A 26592-nucleotide genomic window follows, 5' to 3' on the forward strand; every position below is an offset into this window, starting at 1 on the left:
TTTCAGTGACACAAGGCGTCACTTTTAAAGAGCAATACGGATGGCGAGGACACACGCACAGGCTCAGAGGCAGATTATCACATTTAATTTACAATTAATGAGCGACTAATGTAGCCAGGATGTCTTCGGACAAAGCATCGATGCGGCGCGACACAGTGTTGTTGGACACCGGGATCATGTCCAACTTTTTTGCTTCTTTCTCCCCAATCATACATTCCACCATCTCTCTGGCAGCTGGCGAGCTCACGTCTTCGGCGATTGTGTGCGGTAGCCCCTTTCTCGCTATTCTGTAACCAGATATGAAGCCCGTAGTGCGTCATTTATAGACCAACACATGAATGAGACTCCAGTTGTTTTGGGCTGTTTGTAACTCCTCCAATTTCGATATAAACGATGTAAGGGGCTTTTTGACTTGCACTGGCATGCTTGGTGTTCAGGTGGCGACGTAATTAAGAGCTTCAGACTGTTAGCCAGAACCTCACTGCACACCACGCACTGTGGCTTTGGGGAATCTGCATTGCCAATCCAAGTGAAGCCCAGACACAGATACTTTTCATCATATTTCCTCTTTTTTTCCCAGTCTGATGCTCTCTCTCGTTTCCTCTTTTTCACCTTGACTCCGCGATGGGCCGATGTGCTCCCGATTTGTCTGTGCTGCACCTCTCCGTTCCCCTCACCTCCGATTCCTCTCTCTCTCTCTGTCCCTCTCCTCTTTTACGACTGATAGCTTCAGATGTCCCACCTGACAGTTTTTAAATTAAAATTACATTTTTTTTTAATATTTAATATTGTTACACCATCAGACCGCCATTACACTTTTCCTCTCGCGCACCCCCTAGAGGCAGCTCGCGCACCCCCAGGGGTGCGCGCACCCCACTTTGGGAATCCCTGATCTAGAGTATTAAGATTCAAAACATTGCCTACACTGATATGCAGTCGTAGTTATCATCTTTGTAAGAACGGCATAATAATTAAGGACATACATAATGTGGTTAAGACAGGATAAATGCTGCAATTCTGCTTGGCATCGCTTTCCATGGTGCTGAAATGCAATTACTTTATTGTTTTCAGGCAAGAACATGAGCAAAGCTTAAAAAAAAGAAAAAAGTGGTTAAACCACTTCATTTGCAATACCATTGAGAAGTCTAAGCTATATAGAGTATTGCTCATTTATTAATGCATACAGTCTTTTGTTAATTTAATCTAGCAAATAGAACAAAATAAAGTTCATATCGGCAGCTCCAATGATGTTATACTGTTCATGGCATTATGTGTTTGTGATCATGTTGGTTTTACACAACATGATTAATCTCCACTTCTGCAGTGAGATCTGCAGGAGGATTTTCTGACCAAAAATATAAATGCTAATATGCCATGAACGACTTTAAATTGTGTAAAAGGTTGCCCTCTTGGTGTCACTGTTACATCAATATGGCCATAAAGGACCCAGTCCCTCCCAAGCCTTTGTCTGGTACCTCACATTAGGTTACATCTGATTTAAGGGTGCGAGTTGGATGAGACTGCTTCGTGTTTTCTTCACATGCAATACTAAAAAGGTTGTAGATATACGTTTCATTTTCTGCAGACACCTGCTGTGTGTTGTCAGATAACGATGGGGAGTGAAAGACGATATCGCTCAAGTGACCGTTGTTGGTTTGTTTTTCATTTTTCCTTACTGCTGTGTTTCGGAAAGCAGACTTTGGCTGAATTGAGGTACTCTATTCCAGAGGAGATGAAGGAAGGCACCGTGGTTGGAAATGTTGCTCAGGATCTTGGTCTGGAAAAAACCTCTTTGATTGAGCGACGATTTCGAGTTGTGTCTGGATCTAAGGACACTTTTTTCGAGGTAAACCCGGACAATGGTGCCTTACAGGTCAGTCAGAAAATCGACAGAGAGGAGCTGTGTCGCAGTAGTGGTGTATGCTTAATGGAGCTGAAAATCCTGGTTGAAGACCCTTTGGAAATGCACCATGTAGTTGTAGAAATTACTGACATAAATGACCACTCTCCCAGTTTTCCTGAAAAGGAACAGCAATTTCAAATAGCAGAACACACATCTCCAGGAACTCGATTCCAGCTGCACGCGGCCCGTGATCCCGATGCTGGAATTAACTCTATCCGCACATATACATTAACGTCAAATGATCACTTTGAAATAGAATTGAGTCCAAGCGATGAGGAAAAAATACCATTTTTAGTGCTGAAGAAGTCCTTGGACAGAGAACAAAAGAATACCCACTTGCTATTTGTAACAGCAGTTGACGGAGGCAAACCTCAAAGATCGGGCACACTAAATGTTTCTATTATTGTGCTTGACGTTAATGACAATCGTCCGATATTTAGCCAAGACACTTATCAAATAGAAATATATGAAAACGTCCCAGTTGGTACTCCTGTTACAAGAGTGAATGCAATAGATCAAGATGAAGGGACTAATGGGGAAATTGAGTACAGCCTTAGCAGAACATTAGCACGTAAAGTTTATGAAATCTTTGAATTAGATAGTTTAAGTGGACAAATTAAATTGAAAGGAGTCGTAGATTTTGAGGAATCCGAGAATTATAAACTAGATGTTGAGGCATCTGACAAAGGAACACATCCATTAATAGGGAGGTGTAGAGTCATTGTAAAAATAAAAGATGTCAATGATAATCCACCAGAAATAGAAATAACATCACTGTCAAATACAGTGTCTGAAGACTCAAAGCCTGGAACAGTTATTTCACTTATTGGTGTGAAGGATAAAGACTCCGGTGTGAATGGAAAAATTATCTCACGAATAACTTCAGATGTTCCTTTTGAATTAAAGCCTTCTTATAAAGAGAACATATATTCAGTAGTCACGAAGGGAATTTTGGATCGAGAGGAGGTGTCACATTATGAAATAACAATAAAAGCCACCGATTGTGGCGAACCTCCCTTATTTACTGTTAAAACATTGAGCATTCAGATATCGGATGTAAACGACAACAGACCACATTTCTCCCAAAATCCGTTAGAGTTTTACCTGATAGAAAATAACGTTGCTGGAGCATCGATATTCTCTTTAAGTGCAACGGACTATGATGTCAATGACAATGCAGCTATTTCTTATCATATTGCCAGAAAAAATGATCTGACATCTTTTCTAAATGTAAACTCTGACAATGGACACATTTCAGCACTAAAAAGTTTTGACTTTGAAACTCTGAAAACGTTCCAGTTCCGAGTTGTTGCCACAGATTCTGGTACTCCGTCACTCAGCAGCAATGTCACAGTGAACGTGTTCATTCTGGATCAGAACGACAACGCTCCAGTCATCCTGTATCCAGTCAGCTCTAACGGTTCTGCTGAAGGTGTGGAGGAGATTCCCCGCAATGTGAACGCAGGACACTTGGTGACTAAAGTCAGAGCCTATGACGCTGATATAGGCTATAACGGCTGGTTACTGTTTTCACTGCAGGAAGTTACTGACCACAGTCTCTTTGGTTTGGACCGCTATACAGGACGGATCAGAACACTTCGCTCATTCACAGAGACAGACGAGGCGGAGCATAAACTGGTCATACTGGTGAAAGACAATGGGAACGTGTCACTCTCAGCAACAGCTACTGTGATCGTCAAAGTCGTGGAGCCCAAAGAGGCTTTTGCTGCTGCTGATGTTAAAAGTGCAACAAATGACGAGGAGGATAATAATGTGACTTTTTACCTGATGATAACTTTGGGCTCAGTCTCAACACTTTTTCTCATCAGTATCATCGTGCTGATTGCAATGCAGTGCTCTAAATCCACAGACTATACTTCTAAATATCTACAAGAGACTAATTATGACGGGACACTGTGTCACAGCATCCAGTACAGATCTGGAGACAAACGCTACATGTTAGTTGGACCCAGAATGAGTGTAGGCTCTACTATAGTCCCGGGAAGCCACGCGAATACACTCGTGCTCCCTGACAGGAGGACACCTGGAGAGGTAAGACTTTAAAAACAGTGTTTTATGCAATATACTAAGTTTTTTATAATAATGTGTTTGTGCATTGCTCAAAGTGCTTCTTATTGTGTCTCTAAAACCTTTTGCACCGATAACAGTTCCAACTAAAACTTTCAACAAAGTATGAGTTTCTATCATGTTCAGGTCTTGTTTATCATGCAAAGTGATAATTTACATTGACAGTTATTTTAGAATACAAGTCAATGCAGTAAAATGCTCTACGTGACAAGATAGCTCCGTCTACAGCGCCTTGCTCTCTGCTATTCTCTCACTGTCTGTCTCTCTTGTGGGTTGTCATGCACATACACACTCATAACTATGATATCTTTACTTTGATTATGACCACTGTCCATGGTGCTGAAAAGAAAATTGTTTTGTTTCCCAGCCCAAGAGTGGAGGTCTGTTTTTGGGAATATTTAGGAAGTGGGTTTTTGATATTTGGGTCTCAGAATATTCCAACTTCTAACCAACTGCATGATAAGTTCGAAGATAATACAGTGTTTCTGTTGAGTTATTTGAGCAATATGCACCTATAATCATACTGAACTGCTTTTATCATCAGAGGGAAAGGCTGTGCTGCTTCTTGATAATGCTGTCTATGGTGCTGAAACGCATGATTGTGTCAAACAGACATGTAATGTTAAAGAAAAGAAATGTATTTAAATTATGTATCAATAGCTGTCTTTCTAAAATAATGCATGACTTCAAACTGTTTGTATTAAAATAGTGCAGTTTATTAATTACCTCTGGGTGTCACTATTACATCGGTAAACCATTGACGGGTTTCTCCCTCCCCTTTCAAGGCTTTTGTTTTCTACTGAACAGAGCTAAGAAGGTTTGTGAATCAAGCACACGAGCTGATGGAATCACCCACTGCTTTTTGAAAACGTGCGATATTCAGAGAGTTGGATATGAATAATTGTTTGTTGAAGTAACAACCTCCCGTATGTGTTGGATAACGATGGGGATCGATTCAAAATCTCGGACAAAGGACTGCTCCTGGTTGGCTTTTTATTTGGCTCTACTGTTGTTTGGAAAACAGGCTTTGGCTCAGATACGGTACTCTATTCCCGAGGAGGTACAAGAGGGAACTGTTGTTGGAAATGTTGCGAAGGATCTTGGCCTCGACATCACCTCTTTGATTGCTCGACGGTTCCGTGTTGTATCTGGAAGTAAGGACGCTATTTTTGAGGTAAACCAGAATAATGGGGCTTTGTACGTCGACAAGCACATAGACAGAGAGGAGCTCTGTCAGGGCAGCGGTGCATGCCTGATGGAGCTAAAAATCCTCGTTGAAACCCCTTTGGAAATACACTACGTAATTGTAGAAATTACTGATGTAAATGATCACTCTCCTAGTTTTCCTGAAAGGGAACAGATATTTGAAATAGCTGAGCACACATTGCCGGGAAGGCGATTTCAACTGCACACCGCTCGTGATCCCGATGCTGGAAGTAACTCTATCCGTACATACACTTTGACGTCAAATGAACATTTTGAAGTAAATATCCGTCAAAGCGATGCGGGTAAGATGCCATTTTTGGTGCTGAAGAAATCGTTAGACAGAGAACAAAAGAATAAACACAATCTACTGGTTACAGCAGTTGATGGAGGTAAACCTCAAAGATCCGGGATACTAAATGTTTCTATTATTGTTCTTGATAGTAATGATAATCGTCCAATATTTAGTCAGGAGATTTACCAAATTGTAATACAGGAAAACGTTGCTGTCGGTACTTCAGTATTTAGAATGAATGCAACAGATCTGGATGAGGGCACTAATGGGGAAGTTGATTATAGCCTCGGAAAAACCTTGAGGCGGAAAGTCTATGATATGTTTGAATTGGACAAATTAACTGGAGAGATTATCGTTAAAGGGGTGGTGGACTATGAAGAAAATGACGCATATGAACTGGATGTTGAGGCATCAGATAGGGGAACACCTCCACTAGCAGGTGAGTGTAGAGTCATTATAAAGATTAAAGACGTCAATGACAATCCACCGGAAATAGAAATCACCTCTCTGTCAAATACAGTGTCCGAAGACTCAAAGCCTGGAACAGTTATTTCACTTATTAGCGTCACAGATAAAGATTCCGGTGTCAATGGAAAAATTATTTCGCAAATATCGAATGACGCACCTTTTGAATTAAAGCCCTCCTACAAGGAGAACACGTATTCGGTTGTCACAAAGGGAGTTTTGGATCGAGAGAAAGTGTCACATTATGAAATAACAATAAAAGCAACTGATTGTGGTGAACCTCCCTTATCTACTGTTAAAACACTGAGTATTCAGATATCAGATGTAAACGACAACAGTCCACATTTCCGACAAGCCCCTTTAGAGTTTTATCTTGTAGAAAATAATGTTCCAGGAAGATCAATTTTCTCTGTAAGCGCAAGGGACGACGATTTGAGCGAAAATGCAGCTATTTCATATCATATTGTCAGAGAAGGAATTCAAAACGACATCATGTCTTTCCTAAATGTAAACTCTGAAAATGGACACATTTCAGCACTAAAAAGTTTTGACTTTGAAACACTGAAAACGTTCAAGTTCCGAGTTGTTGCCACAGATTCTGGTACTCCGTCACTCAGCAGCAACGTCACAGTGAACGTGTTCATTCTGGATCAGAACGACAACGCTCCAGTCATCCTGTATCCAGTCAGCTCTAACGGTTCTGCTGAAGGTGTGGAGGAGATTCCCCGCAATGTGAACGCAGGACACTTGGTGACTAAAGTCAGAGCCTATGACGCTGATATAGGATATAACGGCTGGTTACTGTTCTCACTGCAGGAAGTTACTGACCACAGTCTCTTTGGTTTGGACCGCTATACAGGACGGATCAGAACACTTCGCTCATTCACAGAGACAGACGAGGCTGAGCATAAACTGGTCATACTGGTGAAAGACAATGGGAACGTGTCACTCTCAGCAACAGCTACTGTGATCGTCAAAGTCGTGGAGCCCAAAGAGGCTTTTGCTGCTGCTGATGTTAAAAGTGCAACAAATGACGAGGAGGATAATAATGTGACTTTTTACCTGATGATAACTTTGGGCTCAGTTTCAACACTTTTTCTCATCAGTATCATCGTGCTGATTGCAATGCAGTGCTCTAAATCCACAGACTATACTTCTAAATATCTACAAGAGACTAATTATGACGGGACACTGTGTCACAGCATCCAGTACAGATCTGGAGACAAACGCTACATGTTAGTTGGACCCAGAATGAGTGTAGGATCTACTATAGTCCCGGGAAGCCACGCGAACACACTGATGCTCCCTGACAGGAGACAGGCATCTGGAGAGGTAAGATTAATAGTTTTTAAATCAGATTTTTTCGATGTGATGCTACAGGTGTATATTATTTTGCAATATTTTGGCAACTGCGGTTCATGGTGATGATGAGTATTATGGTGATATCCGTCGATGTGTGGTGTTACTAGTCCTGGAATGTAAATCGACGTTGCAACATGTGAATTTCCTCACGTCAAAGTCAAAGCATGGTCTATATCTCAATGAGGGGATTTTTTGCCTTTCAACATTTGATAACGACTGCAATCTTATCAATTTCAACGCTTGGTGTCAGTGTAGTTCAGTGATTCTGTGTATCTGGCAGCACCTTGCGCCACGAGCTATACTTGTACCGGGCGTTTGCATTTCACTCAGCATAGCGCAAGATCGCGATTGGCAGCAACGAGTGTTTTATTTTCAGCAGTTTGGTGAAAAAAAAGACGCTGAGCATCGTTTATAAACATTGCGGATTAGGTGTCATTGACATCTCGGAGAAATTAATGGACAGTTCTTTGTCACGTTCAAGTCATGGAACAAAGAGGACGCAAATCATGGAGGGAGCGACAGTTTTGGTTTTTCTTCATGTTTTTTTTGGACGTTGTATGTAACGGAGCTTCTGCACAGATCAGATATTCCATATCTGAGGAGGTTCAACGTGGAACCGTCGTCGGAAACATAGCTAAAGATTTGGGACTAGATAAGAGCGCACTTATAGACAGAGGATATCGCATTGTAGCAGGCTCAACTGAGCCCCTGTTTCACGTGAATCAAAACGATGGTATTTTGTATGTGACAAGAGGAATAGACAGGGAGGAGGTGTGCGCCCGGACAAGCCCATGTTTGATCAATCTGAAAACCGTGTTAGAAAACCCACTGGAGATCCACTACGTGGTAGTGGAATTACTTGATATAAATGACCACTCGCCTGTTTTTCCAGAGAAAGAGAAAAGGCTTGAGATTTCCGAGTCGGCGTTAACAGGAGCGAGATTTCAACTACAGGCTGCGCACGATAACGACGTAGGCCAGTTCTCAATTCAGCAATATAGACTCAGCCATAACGAATATTTTAGATTAGAAGTCAAGGATAGAGGCGAGGACCGTAAAGTACCGTTTTTAGTCCTGCAGAAGCAGTTGGACAGAGAAACGGCCGGGAAACTTAAGCTTCGTCTAACAGCAGTTGATGGAGGAAAACCGGTGAAGTCGGGCGCTATAGATATTATTGTGGATGTACTGGATGTTAATGACAACTCCCCGGTGTTTATCAAAGAGTTGTATTCTTCCACACTGAAGGAAAACGCCCCCGCTGGCACTGTGGTGATTCAGGTAAATGCAACTGATTCGGACCAGGATGCAAATAGCGAAATAATATATTCATTTGGTCACGAAGTTGATTCAAAAGTGATGAATATCTTTAGTATAGACGCGCATACTGGTGAAATTAAGGTAACTGGTCAAATAGATTTTGAGCAAAGTAAAAGTTATGAAATTGACATTCAGGCATCTGATAAAGGACAAGTTCCTTTAACAACTGACAAAAGCGTTATGATAACTGTTATTGATGTTAATGATAATGCACCTGAGATAGAAGTGACATCATTTTCTAGCTCTATCAAGGAGGATTCGAAGATAGGAACTACAGTGGCCCTGATCAGTGTCAGTGATTTAGACTCTGGAGTCAATGGCAAAGTCATTTGCACAATCAAAGAAGAAGTGCCGTTTACTTTAGCCCCATCGTTGCAAGATAACATGTACGCTGTTGTGACCAGGTCGCAGTTGGACAGGGAACATGTTTCTCAATTTGATGTCACAATTATTGCAAAAGATTCAGGTGATCCGATATTTTCAACTGAAAAGACAATAAGCGTCGTGGTATCAGATGTAAATGACAATAGTCCAGTGTTTTCATCCAGCCCCTATGTATTTTATGTCACCGAGAATAACAGCCCCGGAGCCTCCGTCTTTTCAGTAAACGCCTTTGATTGTGATGAGAGTGATAACGCTCTCATTTCATATCATATTTCCAGAGAAGCAAGCGGAGAAAATAAATTCACCTCATTTTTAAATATTAACTCAGAAAATGGAGATATTTTGGCTCTAAAAAGTTTTGACTTCGAAACACTGAAAACGTTCCAGTTTCGAGTTGTTGCCACAGATTCTGGTACTCCGTCACTCAGCAGCAATGTCACAGTGAACGTGTTCATTCTGGATCAGAACGACAACGCTCCAGTCATCCTGTATCCAGTCAGCTCTAACGGTTCTGCTGAAGGTGTGGAGGAGATTCCCCGCAATGTGAACGCAGGACACTTGGTGACTAAAGTCAGAGCCTATGACGCTGATATAGGATATAACGGCTGGTTACTGTTCTCACTGCAGGAAGTTACTGACCACAGTCTCTTTGGTTTGGACCGCTATACAGGACGGATCAGAACACTTCGCTCATTCACAGAGACAGACGAGGCGGAGCATAAACTGGTCATACTGGTGAAAGACAATGGGAACGTGTCACTCTCAGCAACAGCTACTGTGATCGTTAAAGTCGTGGAGCCCAAAGAGGCTTTTGCTGCTGCTGATGTTAAAAGTGCAACAAATGACGAGGAGGATAATAATTCGACTTTTTACCTGATGATAACTTTGGGCTCAGTCTCAACACTTTTTCTCATCAGTATCATCGTGCTGATTGCAATGCAGTGCTCTAAATCCACAGACTATACTTCTAAATATCTACAAGAGACTAATTATGACGGGACACTGTGTCACAGCATCCAGTACAGATCTGGAGACAAACGCTACATGTTAGTTGGACCCAGAATGAGTGTAGGCTCTACTATAGTCCCGGGAAGCCACGCGAATACTTTGGTATTACCTGACAGGAGACACATATCTGGAGAGGTAAGACAATGCGCTGATTATCACATATATTTTTTGTGGTGCTTTCAGTGAAAGTATATGTTATGATCAAAGGTATTCAGTGAATATAAATGTTTTACATACACAATTGAAATAGAAAGGCTACCGATTTGCAGGCGGTAACTTACACTGTCCTTGGTGCTGATTTTCTTTCTAATCTGTTCTCATCAGTCTACGATCATTATATGGGCATCACAAGTTGACATGCTTCTCTGGAACACCCCCGAAGTTTAGACAGTTGTTAAGATGGATTTGCTTTCAATCTCAATATCCTTTTGGTTTATATGCAGGGGAGAGATATCGGAGTTGGATTTTGGAGCAGCTAGAATGCATGAGAAAAAAATGTGCTTGTGGACATATGTTTTCAGATTCGTGGAGTCTTCAAATTTCTCTCACTTTCTTGCAATGAAAAGAGAGTTCGCATGGTGTCAGTGCACAAACACAAAGGGCTTTACAAGAGCTCATACTAGCCGGATTTTTGGAAACGCCCATTTGCGATATCACGAGTTCAACAGCAGCAGTGCCGTTTGTAAACTGACGGTTGGCAATTTCAAAATTATCTATACATTTGAAATATATGCTGAAGAGAGAAAACGAAAGTTACGAACGTAACTACGGTTCTATGAATCCTGGATGACCGCCAGAGGCAGTGCTTAACACTGGATGTATCCCGTCTCGCGCATGCGCAGGTCGAATATTTATATCAACAAAGTCACGTGTGACCTCGGATGACCACCGTCATCTATAAGTTCCGGTGTCATCCTGAGCTCAGTCCTATGGAATCTTCTCGCGAGTTCACGGGATTCCGAGTGACCAAGAACTCTGGCGGTCATCCAGGATTCATAGAACCGTAGTTACGTTCGTAACTTTCGTTCTATTTCATCCTTACTGACCGCCAGAGGCAGTGCTTAACACTGGATGACTTATACCAAAAGAGTCACGAGGAAGCACAGTAACTACCCCTTATAGCTCCGGCAGAGAAAATTGGCCAAGAACCCTCCCCAGTGGGTGAGGGTCAGCAACGTTAACTCTGTAGTGTTTGGTGAATGTGCTCGGTGATGCCCATGAGGCCGCCGCACATGTATCCCCCACAGGTACACCACTCAGGCTTGCCCTCGGTGTGGAGACACTCTTGGTAGTGACCCTTCACCCCGGATGGCCGAGCGCAGCCGCTCGCCTTGTATGTATCGGCAATGGCCTCCACTATCCAGTGGGACAGGTGCCGTTTTTCCTTTTTTTTCTTAAAAAGGAGCACAGCCCTTCTTAGGCTCACCATAACTGACTATGCAGGCGGTGGCTTCCATATAAGCTCTGAGGGCCCACACTGGGCACAGCAGCCTTGACCTCTCCTCTCCCGATGGGGGAGGGGGGGGTCAACTTTGCCAGCTGGATAGGCCGGTTTATATGTGAACGTATCCACCCCCTTGGGAGAAACACTGCCTTAGGCCAGAAAGTGACACCCAAGCCCTCTGAGTTCCACCTCAGACATGATTCTTCCACTGATAGGGCATGCAGCTCGCCCCCACATTGAGCTGAATTGACAGCAAGGAGAAAACCGTCTTGCTGATAGCCATCTAGGCTCCGCCTGTGCCAGGGGTTCAAAAGGACAAGCATAAGCTGTCCAGTACCAAGGGTAGGTCCCATGCAGGGGAGACCGGCCCTTATCCAGGAGAGACTGTAGAAACTCAGTACAGCAGGCACGGGGCGCTGTACTGGGACCTTGTTCTGAGCCGCACACTAGTCGGAGAACAGCTTCCACCTGTTTCTTGTACTGCAGGCAGGTAGACCGCGCACTGGCATTCAGAATAGTCCGTCAGACTGGTTCTATGCAGCCACTCAGCATCCGGTCGGGCCCTCCCGTGACCCCTAATTGAAGGCGGCAGGGATTGGAACGCCAAATCCGACCCTCTAGTTGTGACAGGAGATCCCTCCTGTCGGGGAAGAACTCTGACAAGCTTATAGCAAAAGCAGAGGGACTGGTGGAAAGGCATAAAGAAGATCCTCTGGCCACGTGTGAGCCAGGGCATCTTGACCCAGAGGGCTGGTCCTCTCCGTCAGGGAGACCCAGTGGGGGCAGTGGGTCGACACGTCTGGATGCAGCCGCCACTCTCCCGGTGGAGGCTTGTAACGGAACAGGAAAACCACAACCTTGTTCCATTCTCCTGGTGGGTACATTGCCCACAGGCTGGTCAGGCGAGGGGCCTCCCAAGTCAGAAGGCCACGGTGATCCCCGTAGCAACTTCTGCAGATCTGGTGCCCCATCGATAGTTCATGGGAAATCACAGCAGAGGTGCTGTCCACCGGACAAGCACATGCTTTCCCTTCAACATGGAAGAAAGTGCTCGAGCGCTAGCTCTAGAACCTGGACCTGCGGTCTTTCAGCAGACAACTGCCCCCAGGCTGTCCCGTTCTGTCACCCTGCACCCGCCTTGAGAGGCAGGTAACTGTTGTGACAATCTCCTGGTGGAATGGAACCGAGCCCCTGGGGCTCGGTTCCTGGGACACTGTTCGCCAGATATGCACTCCCTCCATGGGGATAGTGAATAGATGAATAGACACTGTTTCGATAATATTATTGCCCTGTATCTGTGCCACTTGGCATCCAAGTGAAGGCTGTTCAGCCATCCGCACTGGGGCGACAGACAGGCCCTCATAGGGCCACCCTAATGAAGGTTATGCTCTGAGAAGGGCTCAGGTAGCTCCTCTCCATGTTCACCTTGAGGCCTACCGGGCCACGTGAGAGAAGGCGAGCAGTGTCCTGTGGCGCCTGAAGCCGGGACGGCGCCTAGGTCAGCCAGTCGTCTAAGTACGGCAGTATGTTCACGCCCTGCGATTGCAGGGGGAAAGGACAGCAGTAACACACTGTGGACACCCATGGGGAGATGGGAGAGTCCGAATGGAAGCACCCAGGACTGAAAGTTGTGGTGATGCACCATGGGAACAGGCGTCGATAGACGTGAACCACTCTCCCTTGGAAATCCGCTGATGGGAGAAAGAACCCTGACAGCCGGCCTGGAGACATCTCCTGGCACCCCTGCCGGGGGGGACGGGGACGTAAGTAGGGTTGTATAGGTAGCGGTCCGGCCTCTCAGCAGGACGCCGAGGCCTGTTGCGCTACTAGGGTAAGCTGGAGGCTGAGAAACGGCCTTGTGGGCCAAAAGTGGGACCCCTAGGTCTGGGGGTGCAGGCATGTCCCTGCAAAGACCAGAGAACTGCTGCCAGGTCTGGCTAGCTCTAACAGTCCGCTGAAGCGCCTGTACAGCAGCTGACTCGAACAGCTCACCAGGCTCCACTGGGACAGTATGGAGGGTCCTCCTACATGTCTCAGATAGGGGTGACTGCGCCAGCCAAACCTGGCGGCGAGTCTGAACCAGGGTGGACATCATACATCCACGTTCCCTTGATATGAGCGCAAACGCCTGCAATGAAGCATCACTGAGCAGAAGCGTCGAAGTAGCCCGCTGCAGAGAATCTGCGAGGGAAAGCATGAGGTGGGAGAGGGAGTTGTCGATACGGTGCACAGCGCTGCTGTGTCCTAAGCCCTGGATAGCAGGTCATCTTTGACCCGACATTGGGTCGAGGGCACCTGGCATCGGGCCTCAGAGTCTCCTCAGGGGAAACTGATGGACGCCATAGTCGTCTAACTGGCTGGCATACGTGCAAGGCCAGATTTGCCACCTCCTGCATGGTCTGATGTAAGGCGGGAGAGAGCCCTGGTGTCTCCACCATGCACGCAACTCCCTCAGATATTCCTCGGAGGGAGGAACAGAAAAGGTGGTGAGGGCGGGAAGGTGCCTGAAGAAGGCACTCACAGGTGGATGTTCCAGCTGCTGTGTATGCCCGGCGTTCAAGCGCCATACAAATGACCAGGGTAGGTTGGTCTGGATTCAGCTGCCCTGACAGGGGGAGGTAGCCCTCCCGCATCAGGTGTTCCACTTCGGCCAGCCTAGCAGACCTTACTGCTCAAGGCGTGATGCCGCAGGTCCTGCCTGGGTTCTCCCTGCTAGGGCAAGAGGTCAGGGCCGTCCTCCGGCTGAAGAGGAGCTATACAGGTCCTACAGCCGGGAGAGTTTAACATGGCCGCGATTCTGGTGGAACCCTTGTCCCACTAGTTTATGCGGAATTCCAAATCAGTCCGAGCGGGAGCGCTCTGCTGAATGTTAAGAGAACAGGCAGGGGGCAGTCAGTGGCGAGTGATCCTTCGGACACTCTTCCCTTAGCCAGCCGCTGCGGATATTGGTGACCCACCAGTTAGCCTGAGCGAGAGCACTCTGCAACTGTGGAAACAGGTCAGGCAAAGTCCTTATAGTGAGAGGGGCGAGGGCACTCTCTAAGCCCACTCTCTTCACTAAGATAGTTGCTGCAGATATTAGTGTCCCCCCAGTTAGCTTGAGCGAGAGCACTCTGTTACCGTAAAAAACGGACAAAACAGAACACAGTCCGTACAGTGAGAGGGGAGCGAGGCCACTCTTCACTAAGATAGTTGCTGCCGATATTGGTGTCCCACCAGTTAGCTTGAGCGAGAGCACTCTGCCACTGTGGAAACAGGTCAGGCAAAGTCCTTATAGTGAGAGGGGCGAGGACACTCTTCACTAAACTAATTGCTGCAGATATTGGTGTCCCACCAGTTAGCTTGAGCGAGAGCACTCTGCCACTGTGGAAACAGGCCAGGCAAGTCCTTATAGTGAGAGGGGAGCGAGGACACTCTTCACTAAGCTAGTTGCTGCAGATATTGGTGTCCCACCAGTTAGCTTGAGCGAGAGCACTCTGCTACTGTGAAAAACTGACAAAAAGAACACAGTCCTTACAGTGAGAGGGGAGCGAGGACACTCTTCCCTAAGACAGCTGCTGCAGATATTGGTGTCCCACCAGTTAGCTTGAGCGAGAGCACTCTGCCACTGTGGAACAGGTCAGGAAAACAGTCCTCATAGTGAGAGGGGAGCGAGGACACTCTTCACTTGGATAGTTGCTGCAGATATTGGTGCCCCACCAGTTAGCTTGAGCGAGAGCACTCTGCTACTGTGAAAACGGACAAAAAAAAACCACAGTCCTTACAGTGCGAGGCACTTGGACAGGTGCTGTAACTCTTGGTGTGCTACCAGTTAGCCTGAGCGAGGGCACTCTGCTAACTGATATCCGCTACCGATATGTCCATAATGTTTACAACAATCAATGGACACACCGAGTATTAGCTTAGTCTAGTTAGCCGGAGCGAACTCGACAGCCGTAATGCGTAAAAACCATCAATGGGCACAACCTCAATGTTGATTTAGTATAACTAGCATTCACCGAGTTAGCCTGAGCGAGCACATTCCGCTAACTGTGATCGTTGTAATGCTACAAAGTTGATGGCCACAGCCCCAGTACCAGCTTTGTTTAGCTAGTTTCCCACTGAGTTAACCTGAGCGAGGACGCTCTGTTAACTGTGACAGCTCTGTTAACTGTGACAGCCGTAAGGATACAAAGTTGATGGACGCAGTCCCAGTATCAGCTTTTGTTTAGCTAGTTTCCCACTGAGTTAACCTGAGCGAGGACGCTCTGTTAACTGTGACAGCTGTAAGGATACAAAGTTGATGGCTACAGCCCCAGTATCAGCTTTGTTTAGCTAGTTTTCCACTGAGTTAACCTGAGCGGGGACGCTCTGTTAACTGTGACAGCCGTAAGGATACAAAGTTGATGGCTACAGCCCCAGTATCAGCTTTGTTTAGCTAGTTTTCCACTGAGTTAACCTGAGCGAGGACGCTCTGTTAACTGTGACAGCTGTAAGGATACAAAGTTGATGGCTACAGCCCCAGTATCAGCTTTGTTTAGCTAGTTTTCCACTGAGTTAACCTGAGCGAGGACGCTCTGTTAACTGTGACAGCCGTAAGGATACAAAGTTGATGGACGCAGTCCCAGTATCAGCTTTTGTTTAGCTAGTTTTCCACTGAGTTAACCTGAGCGAGGACGCTCTGTTAACTGTGACAGCTGTAAGGATACAAAGTTGATGGCTACAGCCCCAGTATCAGCTTTGTTTAGCTAGTTTTCCACTGAGTTAACCTGAGCGAGGACGCTCTGTTAACTGTGACAGCCGTAAGGATACAAAGTTGATGGACGCAGTCCCAGTATCAGCTTTGTTTAGCTAGTCTCCCACTGAGTTAACCTGAGCGAGGACGCTCTGTTAACTGTGACAGCTCTGTTAACTGTGACAGCCGTAAGGATACAAAGTTGATGGACGCAGTCCCAGTATCAGCTTTTGTTTAGCTAGTTTCCCACAGAGTTAACCTGAGCGAGGACGCTCTGTTAACTGTGACAGCTGTAAGGATACAAAGTTGATGGCTACAGCCCCAGTATCAGCTTTGTTTAGCTAGTTTTCCACTGAGTTAACCTGAGCGAGGACGCTCTGTTAACTGTGACAGCCGTAAGGTTTACAAAGTTGATGGACGCAGTCCCAGCTAGCATCCAAGTTAGCCTGAGTGAAGACACTGCTAACTGCGAATTACGTCAGATGTAAAGATTAAATCTCCATGTACACAACGCCAATGCGGACTAGTGTCTCACAAAGTTTGCCTGAGCAGGAACACTCTGCTAACTGTGATAGCCGTAACACTGTGAAGGGCGGGCCGACAGCGTAATTCTACGCTCTCGTTAGCGCGCCACTCGATTACTAGAGCGGAAGCGCTCTGCCAACCGTGGAACAAACAACTGTTATAGAAAACAACGTTAATCGATCTTACCGATTGCTGTCATCACGACTTAGCTGACCCTTATCAGACTGGTGACGACCGATGATAGGGGCGTCCACCAGTCCGGGGCTCGATGTCCGAACGGCGAACACACCGTTCCCTCCGAAGAGGGACAGCTCGTCGCAGCCTTTGGAGGGCGAGAGAACCGCAACTCCGACCGGTAGTCACAAGGCTACAGCGACGAGCTCTAATATGTCTTGATCGTAGACACATCCTTGTTTAAGCTACCATGGTAGCTAACCTGCGACGCGAGAAGAAAAAAGGGACTGAGCTCAGGATGACACCGGAACTTATAGATGACGGTGGTCATCCGAGGTCACACGTGACTTTGTTGATATAAATATTCGACCTGCGCATGCGCGAGACGGGATACATCCAGTGTTAAGCACTGCCTCTGGCGGTCAGTAAGGATGAAATAGAAACGCCGTTTGGACATACTCCTGCACACGATGCAGTTTTTCTGATGCAGTTATTCTTCTCGTGAAGGATTATTACAATTTTCGTTGATGGCCATGGAACAAAGAAAATGCGAGGCAGGAAGGGTGATACGGCGGTGGGTCTGTTTGGTGATTGCTGTGCTTTTGTGGACCGTGGCCTCAGCACAGATAAGATATTCTATCTCGGAGGAAGTCATGGAAGGGACTGCAGTTGGGAACGTTGCAAAAGATCTGGGATTCGATAAAAGCACGTTGAAAGACAGGAAGTATCGGATTGTTTCGAGTGCAGCGGATCCTCTTTTCCATGTAAATCAGAACGATGGCATCTTGTATGTGAGCCGGAAAATGGACAGAGAGGAAATATGTGAGCGAAGAAGTACATGTTTGCTTAATCTGAAAACCGTGCTAGAAAACCCACTGGAAGTCCACTATATTGGAGTTGAAGTTTTAGATATAAATGATCATTCCCCGAGCTTTCCAGAGACACAGAAAACGTTAGAAATTTCAGAATCCGTGGTAAGTGGAAAAAGCTTTCAGCTTCAAGCTGCTCGAGATCCAGACAGCGGCCCTTTTTCCGTGCAACATTATAAACTTAACCCAAACGATCACTTCCGTTTGGATGTTAAGGACAAAGGCGAATATGGTAAAATACCGATTTTAATTGTGAAAAAACCTTTGGATAGGGAAGCAGGGGAAAGTCACTCATTAGTGCTGACCGCAGTAGATGGAGGGAAACCTCCGAAATCTGGCGAAATGAACATTTTAGTAAATGTTTTAGATGTCAATGATAACGCACCTGTTTTCTCAGAAGACGTTTATTCTGTGATGCTCAATGAAAATGCTCCAGTGGGCACAACAGTCACACAAGTGAATGCAACTGATTTAGACGATGGACCAAACGGAGAAGTAGTTTACTCATTTAGCAACAGCGTAAATCGTAGGTTATTTAAACTGTTTGAAATAAACCAATCAACAGGTGAAATAATTGTTAAAGGTCCAATAGACTATGAGCACAAAGATGAATATGAAATTGAAATACAGGCATCAGATAAAGGCCTTCCTCATCTAACAACAGAAAAAAATGTGGTTATTAAGATAGTTGACGTGAATGATAACGCACCTGAGATTGAAGTTACTTCATTTTCAAGCTCCATCCCTGAAGATTCCAGACCTGGAACTACAGTTGCCCTTATCAGTGTAAATGACTTGGACTCTGGTCTCAATGGAAAAGTTATTTTCTCCATAGATGATGATGTCCCATTTACTTTATCACCATCTTCACAAGACAGAATGTATTCATTAGTCACCAAATCGCCTCTAGATAGAGAGGAACACTCACACTATATTATAACAGCAGTAGCAAAAGACGCTGGACAGCCTTCATTATCGTCTGAGAAGACAGTAAGCATTGTGGTGTCAGACGTAAATGACAACAGTCCAGAGTTTTTATTAAGCCCCTATAATTTCTATGTCACCGAGGGTAATGATCCAGGTACCTCTGTATTTTCTGTTACAGCTTTTGACCGTGATGAGACCGACAATGCTCTTATATCCTATCACATTCTCAGAGATGGAAGGGAAACAAGTAAACTAGGTTCATTTCTCAACATAAACTCTGAAAGTGGAGATATTTTGGCGCTAAAAAGATTTGACTTTGAAACACTGAAAACGTTCCAGTTCCGAGTTGTTGCCACAGATTCTGGTACTCCGTCACTCAGCAGCAATGTCACAGTGAACGTGTTCATTCTGGATCAGAACGACAACGCTCCAGTCATCCTGTATCCAGTCAGCTCTAACGGTTCTGCTGAAGGTGTGGAGGAGATTCCCCGCAATGTGAACGCAGGACACTTGGTGACTAAAGTCAGAGCCTATGACGCTGATATAGGATATAACGGCTGGTTACTGTTCTCACTGCAGGAAGTTACTGACCACAGTCTCTTTGGTTTGGACCGCTATACAGGACGGATCAGAACACTTCGCTCATTCACAGAGACAGACGAGGCTGAGCATAAACTGGTCATACTGGTGAAAGACAATGGGAACGTGTCACTCTCAGCAACAGCTACTGTGATCGTCAAAGTCGTGGAGCCCAAAGAGGCTTTTGCTGCTGCTGATGTTAAAAGTGCAACAAATGACGAGGAGGATAATAATGTGACTTTTTACCTGATGATAACTTTGGGCTCAGTTTCAACACTTTTTCTCATCAGTATCGTCGTGCTGATTGCAATGCAGTGCTCTAAATCCACAGACTATACTTCTAAATATCTACAAGAGACTAATTATGACGGGACACTGTGTCACAGCATCCAGTACAGATCTGGAGACAAACGCTACATGTTAGTTGGGCCCAGAATGAGTGTAGGCTCTACTATAGTCCCGGGAAGCCACGCGAACACACTGATGCTCCCTGACAGGAGGACACCTGGAGAGGTAAGGCATATTGATGTGCAAACTTTGAGGTGGCTTACTGTAAATGCCTTTTCACTGAATATGAAACGTATTCTTCCTGGGCTTTGGTTCTCATATGACACTGGATCTAATGTCGTCTCTTGTTTCTCCTGGTAATAATTATGATTAATTCCCGTGTTGACATCCATAACCTTCTCTTGTGAACTTTCTTATTTTGTTGCTGTAAGTTGCGTTTGTTTAATGTTGATTTCATATTGTTTCATTGTTCGCTCTTGCAACCCTCGTTTTTACTAGCTTGGTAATTTCAAATGGCTGAGGAGCAAATGAAAGCTGACTTTTGAGTAAATATCATGAATGCTCTTTTTCACAAAGCCAAGAACAACCCATAACGAAAGAGTGAATTATAACATCCTGTAGAATTCCAACTATGACATGTTAGGGTGAATAACCTGCTCAAGATGACTAAATATAAATAAATAACTGGAAAAACACGATGATACTCTCTGAAGTATACTGAACTGCAAAACGTTGCAATCGCTGTCTATGTTGCTGGAAGTGTTTTGCTTCGTTTTCCGGTCTTAAAAACAAAATAACATTGATATAATATGCAGTACATTGATCACATTTATGCAGTGAGAATTAAGGTCGCATGGTGTCAGTGTAACGTGAAATCTCATCCTTACACGAGCATAGTGTCATTGCTGTTTGATTCCACCTCCCGGCAACATTCTCACTTCGATACCGACGGGATCGTTTCTGTGCTTATTTTGCGTAAACGGTCGGTTTGCCCCAATTTCCGGATTCATAGGAAGTTAATCAATATGAACACATAAGTGTTGGATTCCTTCTTTACATCGAAGCAGTGGTCCTTGTGATGGATTACTGATGCGTTCGGGTTTAATCATGGAACAAAGAAGATACGAGAGACGAAGGGCGAGAGGATATTTGGTCGGCTGCGTGGTTGCTGTGCTTTTGTGGAGCGTGGCTTCGGCGCAAATAAGATATTCCATCTCTGAGGAAGTTAACGAAGGAACTGTGGTTGGAAATATAGCAAAGGATCTGGGACTGGATAAAAGCACACTGAGAGACAGGAAGTATCGGATTGTTTCTAGTAATGCCGATCATCTTTTCCACGTAAATCAGAATGATGGTGTCCTGTATGTGAGCCGAAAGATTGACAGAGAGGAGGTCTGCGCGATGATCAGTACGTGTTTAATAAATCTAAAAACAGTGCTAGAAAACCCTCTGGAGGTACATTATGTTGTTGTGGAGGTGCTGGATATAAACGACCATTCTCCCAGTTTCCCGGATGAAGAGAAAACGTTGGAGATTTCAGAATCTGTGTTGCCTGGAGTACGTATTCCTCTACAACACGCACGAGATGCAGACGGTGGCCTTTTTTCTGTTCAGCAGTATAAACTGAGCTCCAACGAACACTTTCGTTTGGAAGTTAAGGATAAGGGAGAGGATGGTAAAATACCTATATTAATTGTGCAGAAATCTTTGGATAGGGAGGCAGCGGAAAGCCACGCATTAGTGCTGACAGCAGTGGATGGAGGGAAACCTCCGAAATCTGGTGAAATGAACATTTTAGTAAATGTCTTGGATATCAATGATAACGCACCTGTTTTCTCACAAGACGTTTATTCTGTGATGCTCAATGAAAATGTTCCAATCGGCACAGCAGTCATACAAGTGAATGCAACTGACTTAGATGCTGGTCCAAATGGAGACGTAGTTTACTCATTTAGCAGTGTTGTGAATCGTAGGTTATTAAAGCTTTTTGACATAAATCCATCCACAGGTGAAATAATTGTGAGAGGATTAATAAATTATGAGGAGAGGGACAAATATGAGATTGAAATTCAAGCATCAGATAAAGGTCTGGCTCCTCTGGTTACACAAAAAAGCGTCATCGTTAAGATAGTTGACGTGAATGATAACGAACCTGAGATCGAAGTTACCTCATTTTCAAGTTATGTCTCTGAAGATTCCAGACCTGGAACTACAGTTGCCCTTATCAGTGTAAATGACTTGGACTCTGGTCTCAATGGAAAAGTTATTTGCTCTGTAGGTGAGGATATTCCTTTTGCTTTAACACCATCTTCAGAAGACAGAATGTATTCATTAGTGAGCAAATTGCCTCTAGATCGAGAGGAACAGTCACATTATGAGGTAACAATTATTGCAAAAGACGCTGGCCAGCCTCCATTATCATCTGAAAAGACAATAAGCATTGTGGTGTCAGATGTGAATGACAACAGTCCTGAGTTTTTAATAAGCCCCTATAATTTATATGTCACTGAGGGTAATGAGCCAGGTACCTCTATGTTTTCTGTTAAAGCTTTTGACCGCGATGAGACCGACAATGCTCTTATATCCTATCATATTGTCAGAGACGGAAGTGGAGATAACAAAGTAACTGCATTTCTCAACATCAATACTGAGAGTGGAGATATTTTGGCCCTAAAAAGATTTGACTTTGAAACTCTGAAAACGTTCCAGTTCCGAGTTGTTGCCACAGATTCTGGTACTCCGTCACTCAGCAGCAATGTCACAGTGAACGTGTTCATTCTGGATCAGAACGACAACGCTCCAGTCATCCTGTATCCAGTCAGCTCTAACGGTTCTGCTGAAGGTGTGGAGGAGATTCCCCGCAATGTGAACGCAGGACACTTGGTGACTAAAGTCAGAGCCTATGACGCTGATATAGGATATAACGGCTGGTTACTGTTTTCACTGCAGGAAGTTACTTACCACAGTCTCTTTGGTTTGGACCGCTATACAGGACGGATCAGAACACTTCGCTCATTCACAGAGACAGACGAGGCTGAGCATAAACTGGTCATACTGGTGAAAGACAATGGGAACGTGTCACTCTCAGCATCAGCTACTGTGATCGTCAAAGTCGTGGAGCCCAAAGAGGCTTTTGCTGCTGCTGATGTTAAAAGTGCAACAAATGACGAGGAGGATAATAATGTGACTTTTTACCTGATGATAACTTTGGGCTCAGTCTCAACACTTTTTCTCATCAGTATCGTCGTGCTGATTGCAATGCAGTGCTCTAAATCCACAGACTATACTTCTAAATATCTGCAAGAGACTAATTATGACGGGACACTGTGTCACAGCATCCAGTACAGATCTGGAGACAAACGCTACATGTTAGTTGGACCCAGAATGAGTGTAGGGTCTACTATAGTCCCGGGAAGCCACGCAAACACACTGATGCTCCCTGACAGGAGGACACCTGGAGAGGTAAGGCATATTGATGTGCAATCTTTGAGGTGGCTTACTGTAAATGTTTTTTCTCGAAATATGCAACGTATTCTTTCTGGGTGTTGTGTCTCATATGACACTGATCTAATGTCGTCTCTTGTTTCTCCTGGAAACAATTATGATTTATTTCCGTGTTGACATCCTTAACTTTCTCTTGGTATGTTTCTCACTTTGTTGCTGTAAGTTGCGTTTGTTTAATGTTCTTTCATTTTCATGAAATTTTTATTCTTTTTATTTTCATATTTCATATTGTTTAATTGTTCGCTCTTAAAACCCTCTTCCATCGTTTACACTAGCTTGGTCATTTAAAATGGCGGAGGAGCAAATGAAAGCTGCTTATGTCCTATTAATGAGGAAAAATCATTAATGCTCTTTTTTCACAAAGCCAAGAACAACCCATAACGAAAGAGTGAATTATAACATCCTGTAGAATTGCAACTATGACATGTTAGGGTGAATAACCTGCTCAAGATGACTAAATATGAATAAATAACTGGAAAAACACGATGATACTCCTTAAGTACTGAACTGCAAAACGTTGCAATCGCTGTCTATGTTGCTGGAAGTGTTTTACTTCGTTTTCCGGTCTTAAAAACAAAATAACATTGATATAATATGCAGTACATTTATCACATTTATGCAGTGAGAATTAAGGTCGCATGGTGTCAGTGTAACGTGAAATCTCATCCTTACACGAGCTTAGTGTCATTGCTGTTTGATTCCACCTCCCGGCAACATTCTCACTTCGATACCGACGGGATCGTTTCTGTGCTTATTTTGCGTAAACGGTCGGTTTGCCCCAATTTCCGGATTCATAGGAAGTTAATCAATATGAACACATAAGTGTTGGATTCCTTCTTTACATCGAAGCAGTGGTCCTTGTGATGGATTACTGATGCGTTCGGGTTTAATCATGGAACAAAGAAGATACGAGAGACGAAGGGCGAGAGGATATTTGGTCGGCTGCGTGGTTGCTGTGCTTTTGTGGAGCGTGGCTTCGGCGCAAATAAGATATTCCATCTCTGAGGAAGTTAACGAAGGAACTGTGGTTGGAAATATCGCAAAGGATCTGGGACTGGATAAAAGCACACTGAGAGACAGGAAGTATCGGATTGTTTCTAGTAATGCCGATCCCCTGTTCCATGTAAATCAGAATGATGGTGTCCTGTATGTGAGCCGAAAGATTGACAGAGAAGAGGTGTGCACGCAGAGCATGAGTACGTGTTTAATACATCTGAAAACCGTGCTTGAAAACCCTCTGGAGGTACATTATGTTGTAGTGGAGGTGCTGGATATAAACGACCATTCTCCCAGTTTCCCAGATAAAGAGAAACGTTTGGAAATTTCTGAATCCGTGTTGCCCGGAGCAAGATTTCAACTGAAACCCTCGCGGGATCAAGACAGTGGTCATTTCTCCGTGCAGCAATATAAACTCAGCCACAACGATCATTTCCGTTTGGAAGTTAGGGATAAAGGAGAAGATGGTAAAATACCAATATTGGTTTTGCAGAAATCTTTGGATAGGGAAGCAGCAGGAAGTAACTCATTAGTGCTGACAGCGCTGGATGGAGGTAAACCTCCAAAAACTGGTAGTATGAATATTGTAGTAAACGTTTTGGATGTTAATGATAACACTCCTGTTTTCTCAAAGGATATTTACTCTGTTACGCTCTCTGAAAATGCTCCAGTAGGCACAACAGTCGTACAGGTAAATGCAACTGATTTAGATGAAGGTCAAAATGGAGAAGTGTATTACTCATTTGGCAATAGTGTGAGTAATCAATTATTTAAGCTTTTTGATATCAATACAGCAACAGGCGAGATACTTGTTAAAGGTCTAATAGATTATGAAAAAAAGGACAAGTACGAAATTGAAATTGAAGCATCAGATAAAGGTCTTGCCCCGCTAACTACAGAGAAAAGCGTCATTATCCAGATAGTTGACGTCAATGATAATGCACCTGTGATTGAAGTTACTTCATTTTCAAGTTCCATCCCTGAAGATTCCAGGCCTGGAACTACAGTTGCCCTGATCAGTGTAAATGACTTGGACTCTGGTCTCAACGGAAAAGTAATTTGCTCCTTAGGGGACGATATTCCGTTTGTTTTATCACCATCTTTACAAGACAAGATGTATTCATTAGTCACCAAATCACCTCTGGACAGAGAGAAACAGTCACATTATCATGTAACAATTACTGCGAAAGACGCTGGCCAGCCCCCATTATCATCTGAAAAGACAATAAGCGTTGTGGTGTCAGATGTGAATGACAACAGTCCTGAGTTTTTAACGAGTCCCTATACTTTCTATGTCACTGAAGCTAATGATCCAGGTACCTCTGTGTTTTCTGTTAAAGCTTTTGACCGTGATGAGACCGAAAATGCTCTTATATCCTATCATATTGTCAGAGACGGAAGCAATGAAAATAAAGTAACTTCATTTCTCAACATCAATACTGAAAGTGGAGATATTTTAGCCCTAAAAAGTTTTGACTTTGAAACACTGAAAACGTTCCAGTTCCGAGTTGTTGCCACAGATTCTGGTACTCCGTCACTCAGCAGCAACGTCACAGTGAACGTGTTCATTCTGGATCAGAACGACAACGCTCCAGTCATCCTGTATCCAGTCAGCTCTAACGGTTCTGCTGAAGGTGTGGAGGAGATTCCCCGCAATGTGAACGCAGGACACTTGGTGACTAAAGTCAGAGCCTATGACGCTGATATAGGATATAACGGCTGGTTACTGTTCTCACTGCAGGAAGTTACTGACCACAGTCTCTTTGGTTTGGACCGCTATACGGGACGGATCAGAACACTTCGCTCATTCACAGAGACAGACGAGGCGGAGCATAAACTGGTCATACTGGTGAAAGACAATGGGAACGTGTCACTCTCAGCAACAGCTACTGTGATCGTCAAAGTCGTGGAGCCCAAAGAGGCTTTTGCTGCTGCTGATGTTAAAAGTGCAACAAATGACGAGGAGGATAATAATGTGACTTTTTACCTGATGATAACTTTGGGCTCAGTCTCAACACTTTTTCTCATCAGTATCATCGTGCTGATTGCAATGCAGTGCTCTAAATCCACAGACTATACTTCTAAATATCTACAAGAGACTAATTATGACGGGACACTGTGTCACAGCATCCAGTACAGATCTGGAGACAAACGCTACATGTTAGTTGGACCCAGAATGAGTGTAGGTTCTACTATAGTCCCGGGCAGCCACGCAAACACACTGATGCTCCCTGACAGGAGGACACCTGGAGAGGTAAGGCATATTGATGTGCAATCTTTGAGGTGGCTTACTGTAAATGTTTTTTCTCGAAATATGCAACGTATTCTTTCTGGGTGTTGTGTCTCATATGACACTGATCTAATGTCGTCTCTTGTTTCTCCTGGAAACAATTATGATTCATTTCCGTGTTGACATCCTTAACTTTCTCTTGGTATCTTTCTCACTTTGTTGCTGTAAGTTGCGTTTGTTTAATGTTATTTAATTGTCATGAACTTTTTATTATTTTAATTTTCATATTTCATATTGTTTAATTGTTCGCTCTTAAA

At 44.3% G+C, this 26592-nt stretch overlaps 4 protein-coding genes across 4 annotated transcripts in view; all 4 read left to right on the forward strand.

Annotated features, from left to right (window-relative positions):
- Positions 1-1612: 1612 nt before the first annotated feature.
- LOC306777876 (protocadherin alpha-3-like) lies at positions 1613-3967 on the forward strand (the record flags this gene model as incomplete). Its single annotated transcript, XM_079269183.1, has 1 exon — positions 1613-3967. The coding sequence occupies one exon, from the start codon at positions 1613-1615 to the stop codon at positions 3965-3967; it is 2355 nt and encodes a 784-aa protein (XP_079125309.1).
- A 967-nt stretch (positions 3968-4934) lies between these two features.
- Positions 4935-7379, forward strand: LOC306777877 (protocadherin alpha-6-like; the record flags this gene model as incomplete). The annotated part of the gene is made up of 1 exon (XM_079269184.1): positions 4935-7379. The coding sequence occupies one exon, from the start codon at positions 4935-4937 to the stop codon at positions 7377-7379; it is 2445 nt and encodes an 814-aa protein (XP_079125310.1).
- Positions 7380-7799: 420 nt separating this feature from the next.
- Positions 7800-22798, forward strand: LOC306777878 (protocadherin alpha-3-like; the record flags this gene model as incomplete). The annotated part of the gene is made up of 4 exons (XM_079269185.1): positions 7800-10160; positions 19681-19770; positions 22255-22699; positions 22785-22798. The coding sequence occupies 4 exons, from the start codon at positions 7800-7802 to the stop codon at positions 22796-22798; spliced, it is 2910 nt and encodes a 969-aa protein (XP_079125311.1).
- A 1143-nt stretch (positions 22799-23941) lies between these two features.
- The window catches only part of LOC306777142 (protocadherin alpha-C2-like), a gene marked incomplete at its 5' end in the record, with an annotated part of 118870 nt that continues 116219 nt past the window's right edge, over positions 23942-26592 (forward strand). Inside the window, one exon of the mRNA XM_079268148.1 lies at positions 23942-26299. Coding sequence (XP_079124274.1) covers positions 23942-26299 — 2358 coding nt within the window. The remainder of the gene's footprint in view (positions 26300-26592) is intronic.

The sequence above is a fragment of the Melanostigma gelatinosum genome, assembly GCF_949748355.1.
Source record: "Melanostigma gelatinosum genome assembly, chromosome: 5".
NCBI lineage: Eukaryota > Metazoa > Chordata > Actinopteri > Perciformes > Zoarcidae > Melanostigma > Melanostigma gelatinosum.